Source organism: Triticum aestivum, chromosome 3D, assembly GCF_018294505.1.
Source record: "Triticum aestivum cultivar Chinese Spring chromosome 3D, IWGSC CS RefSeq v2.1, whole genome shotgun sequence".
Classification (NCBI taxonomy): Eukaryota; Viridiplantae; Streptophyta; class Magnoliopsida; order Poales; family Poaceae; genus Triticum; species Triticum aestivum.
In genome coordinates, this window is record NC_057802.1 from 497179152 (window position 1) to 497190671 (window position 11520).

At 46.1% G+C, this 11520-nt stretch overlaps 1 protein-coding gene across 2 annotated transcripts; it reads left to right on the forward strand.

The window, feature by feature from the left end:
* Positions 1 to 7088: 7088 nt before the first annotated feature.
* Positions 7089 to 11094, forward strand: LOC123075064 (chloride channel protein CLC-c). Of its 2 annotated transcripts, none has more exons than XM_044497747.1 (8): positions 7089 to 7465; positions 7642 to 7968; positions 8048 to 8248; positions 8343 to 8520; positions 8610 to 8872; positions 9189 to 9458; positions 9551 to 10682; positions 10763 to 11094. In XM_044497747.1, exons 2-8 carry the CDS (start codon positions 7715 to 7717, stop codon positions 10847 to 10849), a joined length of 2385 nt encoding a protein of 794 aa, XP_044353682.1. In that variant the 5' UTR covers positions 7089 to 7465; positions 7642 to 7714; the 3' UTR covers positions 10850 to 11094. The 2 variants fall into 2 exon arrangements, with proteins under 2 accessions (XP_044353682.1, XP_044353683.1); XM_044497748.1 differs by having other exon boundaries at positions 7090 to 7453.
* Positions 11095 to 11520: the final 426 nt, after the last annotated feature.

Below are 11520 nucleotides of genomic sequence, written 5' to 3' on the forward strand. Positions count from 1 at the left end.
CACCTACAAAGTAGTTTATTACTTGTTTCTAGGTAAAGCTAAAGTTGGTGTGCGTAGAGTTGTATCGGTGGTCGATAGAACTTGAAGGGAATATAAATTATACCTTTAGCTCCTCATTGGGTTTGACACTCTTACTTATCAAAAAAGGCTACAAACGATCCCCTATACTTGTGGGTTATCAAGACCTTTTTATGGCGTCGTTGTCAGGGAGCAATAGCGTGGGGTGAATATTCTCGTGTGCGCTTGTTGGCTTTATCTCTAAGTAGTTTTTATTTTATGCTCTTGTTTTCTATCTTTAGTTATGGGTAGGAAATGCAAAACACCAAAAAAATAGTTGTACTTGCTAACCCAGTGGTTGAGGAACCACCCAAAATCTACCATTCCGATGAAGCTTTTTTACTTGGATCATCTTCGATCCATTTGTGTTCGTGCTGAAAACCCAACTAGCTTAGTTGAGGGAAAATGATTAGATGAGCATGCTTATTTTGTGCGACACCGCTTGTCTCAAAAAGGGAAACTATTACGACATTAAGTTAATTGTTTGCATTGCTATGCTTGGAATTTAAGCGAAATACATGATTTTATTTATTGTTCTGAAAACCCTAAAAAACAGCTTCCGGAGTGCAGCGGAATTAGACGAGTCGGTGGGCCGACCTAGGGCGGGGGAGTTGGACTCCCACCCCTAGTAGGATTCGACCTCCTATAGTGGGAGGGGGGCTTCCTATTGGGCCCTTGTGGCCCAATTCCTTCTCCACCTCTTAGCTTTTTATTAGGCCCATTGATATTAAATTAAATATATATTCATTCTAAACATTTAAGAGCATTATATATATATAATTTAACATCCCCGGGAACATTTTCCACCTATATATAAGTAATCTGTAATGCCCGGTATTACCCGATATTCACCGAAACCCTTCCGGTGACCCCAAAATGCTTCCGGAACCTCTTGGAACTATTCCGGATATTAATGAAACAATTCAACAAATATATTCTCATTACTCCCGTACCACTAACACTCAGCAGATCATGATTACCTTAAACTTGTGACCCCTTAGGTTTGGTAAATCATAGATATGAATAAAACCCCTTCGTTCAATGATCGATAGCGGAATCGTGGACATCCATATCGGTCCCTATTATTACACGAACGATATTCGAGTGAACCTTTGGTTATCATGTGATGTTCCCTTTGCTTCGTGATACTTTATAAAACCCGGTGTGCATCGGTATCCTCCTGAGTCATCACCATGCTCACTATACCGTTGCCCCCGTTACCAGTTTTGTTCTTCTTTCTTGTTAACGTGTTCCAGCATCCTAGTGACGTAGTCACCTGTGTCTACCCAGACGATGATGGATGCCGTCACACCAAGAGGGCCTTAAGAATATCTCTCCATCGTCGGAGGAGCCAATCCCACTCTCAAGCAATCCGGTCACTTGTCAAACTTTCCGGTGAACCTGAAAGTTGTCGTTATGATCACCTTGTTACAGATGATGTTTGAGAAACCCCAAAGCCCACCGTCCAGTAGGAAGTGACCGAGACACTCTCATGGTCTGAGGAACAAGAACACAAGCTAAAACTTCATGTTATAACAAATGATTTCAGACGATATATTACAAAGTATAACAGACAAGTATTGGGTCGATTCAATATGATCGTTCTTCTAACGTCATACCCTCAATGTTGTTTTAGGACTATCGTTACACTTAACGAAATCCTAAGATCCAGAAAATGTGATCACCAACAACACTTGAGCCAGTCTTAGAGGTGAGACCGGGAACCTATTGTTTAACCCTTTATTATTTCATACGTGCATATGAGTTTTCCACCGAATCGCATATTCCAGGATCATAGCAGTTATAGCATGAAATATAAACTCTAAATATGAATAATGGAAACATAATAATACAATATTATTGCCTCTAGGGCATATTTTGAACAGGTTCTCTGGTGCATAAGGTGAGGCATTTTGTTCATGGAAGCATTCGTTGTTCCCCACCTGATATGCGCGATAGCTAGTGAAAAAATGACGTGTCGATAAAGGAGTCTAGCACTCGCCTTCTTGGATAGCTTTCTTCATGCCGTTCGAATTGCACACAGAGTCAGAAGAACCTTACAAATTTGCATGCGCCTTCAATCATCACAAAAAACAAAATGTTCGTTCCTCATTGTGTTCATGAGCTCAATTAGTTATCTTTTGCAGGAGCCCAAGTACATCGGAGCATGTGCACTCAAATAATGATGGTGCCATGAGTCCTCTGCTCAACAAATCGAGCTGACAAGATCATGTTACAATGTTGCGGGAGGTTTGACGTGGGAAAAAATTGTTGTGTGAGACGCCACAAAAACACTTCATGTTAGAGGGCACCTTCACCTTCCACATTGTTGTCTAACACTTATGCTCTTTATCAGTATCTAACGAATCACCATTCCCTTCCAACCATGCTTCCGTGTGCATCATGGTCATCCATTATGCTACTAGGATCCTGAAGCATATTCTTTTAAGCAAATAGACACACTTCATGGATTGGGGTTTATAACAAGAGGGGTAAAATTAATGTAATCGGGTTAAACCCCAGATATGGCGACCTTGATCAAGGGAGTGAGAGAATTTGGCTAAGTTATGAGCTTCTACATTCCAAGCATGACCTTCAAAAAAAAAAGAACAACTATTAAAACTAGCTTTGCTGATATATATTTCCTTGACAATAGCTCCATGATGGGCTCCTGAAGTGCATGTGATTTCCTCTACAATCTGCTTTGAATCTGATGACACATGGATGTTTTGAAGCATGAAATCATTGGCTAGAGCCAGAGCCTCTTAGCATGCTATCGCTTCGAGTGTAGCAAAAGATTGATGACTCCTCTGATCACTATAGCAGATGATCCTACGAAAGCGCCCTCAACATCTCGTCACACAACAGTAGCCGGTCCTCCCATACCCGGTCGAGGAACACCTCCATCGAGGAACACCTCACACTTGCGAAGGACAAGCCTGCTTGGGACCTGAAGACTAAACTTTCTTTATCTCCTTTATATCAATTAGATTTTTTTGAGTCCCTTTATATCAATTAGATGTTGATGCTAACGAGCATGCTAAATCGAGAGATCTTTATTGTCAGAATACCTTGGAAGTTGAGCTAGGCCTTGAGGCCTCCCATTCATCGCTTTAATCAACCGTAAAACGCCTACAAGGCTTTCGTATGGGCCGACCACTAGCACGGCCCAACAGCTTCATTTTTGTCTCATTTTAAAAAATGATTATAAGAGGGTAAAAAGGAAGTTTTGTAGGAAATTAGTTTTAAAAATAAGAAAGTTCATATAATGTGAAAACACGAACAATACTCATAGACCTCAATAGAAATGTTCATCTCGCATTTGAAAACAATTCGTGTAACAATTAAATATGTTCATGATTTTAAGCAGGCCCATGTATTTTATGAAACCGTGGATGAAAAATGTAGGCCCATTCACATATGGATATATAGTCATACATAAACTTTGGAACAAATGTCACGCATTTTACCAGAAAGTCATGTATTTTAAATTTTAAAATAAACTAAAGCAAAAGGTTGAATAAAAGAAAAAGGAGTAAAAGGAGAAGGAAAATAAAGAATAAAATATACAAAAAGAGAAAAAAATAAAAAATAGATACCAAATTGAAAAAAAAAATGTCAGATGGTGAAGAGAAAATGAATTTGAAAAATGGTCTAGATATATGGGAAACGTTTCCGGACACCACTAATTTTGCGTACAAATGAAGATGTTCGCGAATATTTGACACGGACAATAGGTTTGTACCCCAGAAAATTCCTTGGCTTGGGCCACACTGTTCAACCACGATGCGGTCCGTCCTGCGATAGTTCAGCCTCAGCCATGATGCTTTAGGTATTTTTTAGAAACTGATGATTTAGTTTTTTTTAGAACAACTGATGCTTTGGCTGTGTTACACATCGGGATTGCTGGATTGGGGACATGTCGCGCTTTATGCGAGAGAAATGATACCCTCGCCTCGAGAGCGCCATAAATGGTCCGGCCCAACTTGGCATGCATATTATTATTTTTCACCTATCATATATTTTTTTCAAATATTAAAAATAGATATATTTGACCAAATTAATGTACTTATTGTTTTTTAATGTTCATCGCGAATCTGAAAAATGTCATCATGGTGTTACATTTTTTTTAGTTTTGAATTTTATTTTAAAAATTGTTGTTAGCATTCCATAAATGTTTGTGACATTTTAAAAAAATGTTCACGTGTTTCATAAAATAAGTACGTTCCACTTTTAAAAAATAATAGAATGCAAAAAAGTGTTTCTGTAAGTCAAAAAATGTTTCATACCATTTAAAATGTTATGCTTGTATGGATAAATATTTAATATGTATACAAAAAATGTAAAATGTGATTAATAATAGACATCAAAATATATATTTAAGTAAATATTAATCATGTAGAAATGATGTTCATGATTTATACCAATAATGTATAATGTGTAAAAAAATCTAGACATGTGTTAGAAAAAAACACCGATGAAAACCAAAGAAAGAAACCGAAGAAAATAACAAAAAAACGAAAGAAAAGAGTGAAAAGCGATGAGAAACTAGAGAAGAAACACACACGCCCGCCGCTGCAGAACCTGGCCACACCATTACCCCCCCCCCCCCCCCCCGGCACCAGAGGCGAGCTGGACCTCTATCTCGCAGTAGGTGATAGGGAGTCCATACAAAAACAAGCGAGGAGATTGCAACGATTGCAGAATGAAATAAGTTGGTTTGTGATTTTGCAAAAGTCTAGTTTTCTCACTCCTTAAGGGAAGCAAACTCAGTAGATGATTGCTTGGCTACTCTGTTTTTATTTACTTCGCATATTAGCTTCGACTAAAGTCCATGTAAGTTCCGGGCACCCGTTAACTTTGATGATGTGCTGTCCTGGGGTCCAGGGAAGTTCGCTCAGTTCTCTGTTAAGAGCGCCTATGATCTAGCATTTGAAGAAGCTCATAGGGGAAGTGCAGTTGCCTCTAGTGCTAACTCGTAGGGATCACGTCCATGTTGGAAATTTATTTGGTCGAGCAACGCACCGCCGACAGTACGGAATTTTGCCTGGCGCATGGTAACAAACTCTCTGCCGAGTTGGCAGAAAAAACATAGAATTGAGATGGAAACTTCTGATGGGTGTCCAATATGTGCAAGCGAAATGGAGGACAATTTTCACCCTTTCTTGGTGTGCCCTCTCAGCCGGCATCTATATGAAAAGATGGCAAATGTTTGGTGTCTACCGGCTATGGAATCCATTAAGAACTCAGGGAAGGAATGGTTGTTCCAAGTTCTGGCGCCCTTAGATCAACTTACTGGATGCATGCTGTTAATGACCTTGTTGAGAAGCTGGTATGTTCATAATGAAGTGGTTCACAATAAACCACCAGCAGCAGCAGAGGTCTCTGTTTGTTTTCTTCAAAGTTACCTGGATTCAAAGTTACGGGTTTGAGAACTATGTAGACATGACCGAGACACCTCTCCGGTCAGTAACCAATAGCGAAACATGTATGCCCATATTGGCTCCTACATATTCTACGAAGATCTTTATCGGTCGAACCGTTATGACAACATACGTAATTCCATTTGTCTATCGGTATGTTACTTGCCCGAGATTCGATAGTCGGTTTCTTCATAGCTAGTTCAATCTCGTTACCGGCAAGTATCTTTATTCGTTCCGTAATACATCACCTTGTGACTAACTCCTTAGTCATTTGCTTGCAAGCTTATGATGTGTATTACCGAGAGGGGCCCAGAGATACCTCTCCGTTAATCTGAGTGACAAATCCTAATCTCGATCTATGCCAACTCAACAAACACCTTCGAAGATACCTATAGAGCATCTTTAATATCACCCAGTTACGTTGTGACGTTTGATAGCACACAAGATATTCCTTCGGTATCCGGGAGCTGCATAATCTCATAGTCGAAGGAATATGTATTTGACATGAAGAAATCAATAGCAATAAAACTGAACGATCATTATGCTAAGCTAACGGGTGGGTCTTGTCCATCACATCATTCTCCTAATGATGTGATCCCGTTATCAAATGACAACACATGTCCATAGTTTGAAAACCTTAACCATCTTTGATCAACGAGCTAGTCTAGTAGAGGCTTACTAGGGACATGGTATTTATTTATGTATTCACACATGTATTTAAGTTTCCGATCAATACAATTCTAGCATGAATAATAAATCTTTATCATGAATAAGGAAATATAAAATAACAACTTTATTATTCCCTCTAGGGCATATTTCCTTCAAGTCAAACTTTATAAAGTTTGACCAAGTTTGTAGAAAATAATATGAACATTTACAGTGAGAAATTTATACGATGTGAAAATATATGCAATGATGAATGCAATAGTATTGATTTGGTGGTGTATATGTTAAGGGACGTGCTACGCGTCCGCCGGCTGGTCTTTTCAAAAGATCAAAAAAGATCATCCGGGTCACGAGCCGTCAGATATACCGCATCAAGAGCCTGAGCGTGCCCCCAGCATCGCAACACTGGTCTTGTTGCAGAATTATTTCTGCAACACAGATCTTGTTGCATTTTTTTTGCAACAACTGTTTTGTTGCATTTTTTGCAACTGAGATTTTGTAGCAATTTTTTTTTTGTAATTGAGGCCTTGTTGCAGAAAAAAAATCGCAAGGGAAGTTTTGTTGCAAAACATAGACCCTCCGTAGACCATTGCAACACCGCATATGTTTCAGAAGCATAGCTTCAGTTGCAGAACCGAGTTCGATGAATGATGGTATGCGGGCCTTCACTTAGACACGTGTCACGTAGGGAAGGTGGCGGACGCAGCCGTTGAGATCCACAGGGTGATGGTGAAAGTATATAAAATTTGACTTTAGACAAACCTAATATGATCTTCTGATTTTTGGGAAAGTTTTTTCCCTGATTTTATTTCTCAACTTCTTGTAAACGACATGGCTATCATGTGAGAAATAAAGTCTTATTACTGTCAAAAAAATTGCTTCAGCTGTATTGCACGCAGGGTGGGTGCATATATATGTTGCGAAGCCATAGCCACGTTCAACCTAAGCCCTGCATGCATCCCGTGCAAAGCGGATCCAGCTGATCTGACCCGACAGCCGCATTAGTCGCCTTCCTTCACTTGGTCGTCTCCCTCAGCGCAATGAATTAGCGGCGGGGAACAAAATCGATCGCCACACAGGTGTATATCCTGCTTCCCGCGTTCCTCTCCGGCCGACCCGACCCCGACAGCCAGGTCGGTGCAGTCGAGGGTGCTCAACCAGCGTCTCTCTCGGCAGAGAATCCCGTGGCGGCGACGATGGTCGCCGTGAGCCGGCGGCACCACAGCACCGCCGCGTGATCCCAAAAGATTCACAGGCGCTGGCCCCTCTCCTGAAGATCATCCGATCCGGTCAATCTGTTCATCGTCGTAAGAGTCCACGTAACCCACGGATCCTTGTCTCGTTTCGTTTGAATTCCTAGCCTTATCCCTTAGGCGGTTAGGGTTAAGTCGCATTCCGCGAGATCCTTTCCTCTTAAACGAAGCCAGATACGTTTAATTTGACACATGTCGTTTATCCCATTCCCGACAATAATGCCCGTGTTTACGTTTTGCAGATTCGGCACGGACGATCGAAGAACGCGCCGCGCGTTTGATTAGATTAGGTTAGCCTCGGGAAAACACAGATCCATGGCCATGGCTAAACGGGAGAAAGGCTTGGCCGTACGCCCCGTGCCCGCACCCGTACCCGAGGCTCCCACGCCGTCGGCGACGCCGGTGTCGGCAACGGCGCCGACGTCTGCGAGGTCGGTGAAGTGGGGCGACCTCGAGGACGCGGCCGGCGGGCTGGAGCGGCCGCTGCTGCGGCAGCGCGGCTCCAACACCACGTCGCAGATGGCCGTCGTCGGCACCAACGTCTGCCCTATCGAGAGCCTCGACTACGAGTGCGTGTCCCTAAACCCTATCTACCACGATCCTCAGAAGTTCGTCCTAAATTCTTTACCGATCTGCGGTCGATTTCAGGATCGTGGAGAACGACGTGTACAAGCAGGACTGGAGGTCGAGGGGGAGGATCCAGATCTTCCAGTACCAGGTGCTCAAATGGCTCATGGCGCTCCTCGTGGGATCCTTCGTGGGCCTCGTGGGATTCTTCAACAACATCGCCGTCGAGAACATCGCCGGCTACAAGCTGCTCCTGACCAGCAACCTCATGCGGCAAAACAGGTATGCCTTGCCTGCCAGACATGTACACCACCAATGCCATCTCCCAAAGACCCAAACAATGCACGGGGCATCATCTCCATCTCTGTGGCTTCAGGAACCTGGAAGCGTTCCTGCTATACATGGCCTGCAATGCGGTTCTCGCGGGATCCGCAGCTGCGGTTTGCGCCTACTTAGCCCCCGCGGCAGCTGGCTCCGGCATACCGGAGGTGAAGGCCTATCTGAACGGTGTCGACGCCCACTCCATCCTAGCGCCCAGCACCCTCTTCGTGAAGGTCAGACCACTTTCTTTCTAACTCACTGCCAATGGATGTTTCGATGCACATTGGACAGGACTAAGTTGTGATGACTTTGGGACCTGCAGATTATTGGCTCCATATTGGGGGTGTCTGCCGGTTTTATGCTGGGCAAAGAAGGGCCTATGGTGCACACTGGTGCCTGCATTGCCGCCATGCTCGGCCAAGGGGGGTCGCGCAGGTATGGTCTCACGTGGAACTGGATCAGGTACTTCAAGAACGACCTCGATCGTAGGGATCTCATCACCTGCGGTGCTGCGGCCGGCGTCACTGCAGCATTCCGCGCCCCCGTCGGGGGCGTCCTCTTTGCGCTCGAGGAAGCAACGACTTGGTAAAATTTTACTACTACTAAGACTGTGCATGTTCTATTTCCAATCCTGATTTTGTCGGAAATGCTACAGTGCGCATAGAACTGCTACTAGTGTTTATACCTTGGGAAAGTGCAATTTCACCCAATGTTGGTTTCAGATAAATTCATCATCTGTCACATGGAATCACTCCTTTGGTAGTCTTTGGTCCTGATAATATGATCACATTGAACTGTGGAATGAAATCTACGGCGAATTTGCCTTTGTTTTTCAAACCGGGCTACTCTGCTCCCATTACTTTCATAATAACAGAAACCCTTTGTCCTTCTGACCTCTCAGGTGGCGGAGTGCGCTTCTGTGGAGGACATTCTCCACAACGGCAGTGTCGGCGATAGTGCTGCGGTCGTTGATAGAGTACTGCCGCAGCGGCAACTGCGGCCTGTTTGGCAAAGGGGGTCTGATCATGTTCGACGTCAGCTCGCGGGTGACGACTTACACCGCCACTGACATCGCCGCGGTCATACTGCTCGGCATCCTCGGCGGGCTGCTCGGAGCTCTCTTCAACCACTTTGTCGACCGGATCCTCCGCAGATACGGCGTCATCAACGAGTAATCTTCATCCGAATTAACCTCATTATGAAAGGGAAGCATTTCTGAGAGAGCTTCAGGAAGTTGGATCACTGAATGATTTGAATTTGCAGGAAGGGCGCGCCGTACAAGATCCTCATGACGGTGTTCATCTCACTTGTCACCTCGTGCTGCTCCTTCGGCCTGTCGTCGCTGTCTCCCTGCGTCCCGTGCCCGCCCGAGCTCGCCCCCGGCAAGTGCCCGACCATCGGCCGGAACGGCAACTACAAGAAGTTCTGGTGTCCGGCGGGGCACTACAACGCGCTGGCCTCTCTCTTCTTCAACACCAACGACGACGCCATCCGCAACCTCTTCAGCGGCGGCACGGACAGCGAGTTCGGGGTGTACACTCTGCTCACGTTCTTCATCGGCGTGTACACTCTTGGCCTGATCACCTACGGCGTGGCCGTGCCGTCGGGCCTCTTCATCCCCGTCATCCTCTCCGGTGCCTCCTTCGGCCGCCTCGTGGGCAAGGTCTTCGGCTCGGGCCTCGACACGGGCCTCTTTGCGATCGTCGGCGCGGCGTCCTTCCTCGGCGGCACCATGCGGATGACGGTGTCGGTGTGCGTGATCCTGCTGGAGCTCACCAACGACCTCCTGCTGCTGCCGCTCATCATGCTCGTCCTGCTCGTCTCCAAAACGGTGGCGGACTGCTTCAACAAGGGCGTGTACGAGCAGATCGTGCGCATGAAGGGGCTCCCCTTCCTGGAGGTGCACGCCGACGCGTGCATGCGAAGCCTGGTGGCCAGCGACGTGCTGTCCGGGCCGGTGATCACCTTCTCCAGCGTGGAGCGCGTCGGTTCCGTGGTGAACACGCTGCGGCGCACGGGCCACAACGGGTTCCCGGTGATCGAGGAGGAGCCGTTCGCGCCGGCGCCGGAGCTGTGCGGCCTGGTGCTGCGGTCCCATCTGATCGTGCTGCTCAACGGCAGGACCTTCACGAGGGCCCCCGTCAAGACCGGCGCCGCCGAGGTGTTCCGCAAGCTCAACCCCTTCGACTTCGCCAAGGTGGGGTCGTCGGGGAAGGCGATGGAGGTGGACGAGCTGAGGCTCACCGAGGAGGAGATGGACATGTACGTGGACCTCCACCCGATCACCAACCGGTCGCCCTACACCGTCGTGGAGAACATGTCGCTGGCCAAGGCCGCCGTGCTCTTCCGCGACCTCGGCCTCCGCCACATGTGCGTCGTGCCCAGGACCCCCGGGGTAAGAAGTCACTGACCAGCTCCGCCATTACTTGCCGCCATTTTTACCATTCTCTGACCACGCGTGTGTGTGCATTGCAGAGACCGCCGGTGCTGGGGATCCTGACGCGGCACGACTTCATGCCGGAGTACATCCGCGGGCTGTTCGAGAACGTCCTTCGCGAGTAGAAGAAGATCGCCGGGCATTTTCTTTGCATATATTTTACGCACGTTTTTCCTTTTTTTGCACATATTTAAGTATTTTTAGTTCTACTACTGTCTACTGCAAAGCTGCGTTTAGTTTAGTGAGTCCCTTAGCTATTTTAGGCTCTGGCTAGCACCCCGCGAAGAAGTGGTGTGACCGACCCTGAATTAGTGGACTTTGTTGAAGTTGTAAACAAATCATCGATAATTAGTGCTGACTATTTTATTTAGACTATTTTATTGGCATGCCTGATATGGATTGACAGCCATTGTCAACTCCGTGATGACATGCTTATCGTTGACCGAGAGCCATCATTGTCGCCACGATTTTCACTACGATCTTATACGCGCCACCACCATGCGTCGGCGTCGGTGGGAGAAACTGTCCAGTACAGTTTTGGTGTCTAAGGGCCTGTTCGGTACTCCTCCAGCTTTCAGATCCGCCTAAATCTGCGCTGGAGCTGAGCCGAACGGTTCCGCTCAGGGAAGCTAGCTTCCTGGATCGAAGGACAGTCCACGTACAAAAAACTGGAGCGGTGTTTCTGGCTATCTTCGTTATATTCTCGTGATGAGCTACGAGGAGGCATCCCTACCTTTCACTCTGAACTGGGCGAAGCCCAGCTACTCTCCTCCTGTGTCCGGCTGGACCTAAGGCC

Excerpts from the sequence above, each read along its gene's own strand:
- LOC123075064 (XM_044497747.1), top strand. The coding sequence starts at position 7,715 with ATGGCCATGGCTAAACGGGAGAAAGGCTTGGCCGTACGCCCCGTGCCC. Across the intron at positions 7,969-8,047 it reads ATCGAGAGCCTCGACTACGA|GATCGTGGAGAACGACGTGT; the intron begins GTGCGTGTCCCT and ends GGTCGATTTCAG. Across the intron at positions 8,521-8,609 it reads CCAGCACCCTCTTCGTGAAG|ATTATTGGCTCCATATTGGG; the intron begins GTCAGACCACTT and ends TGGGACCTGCAG.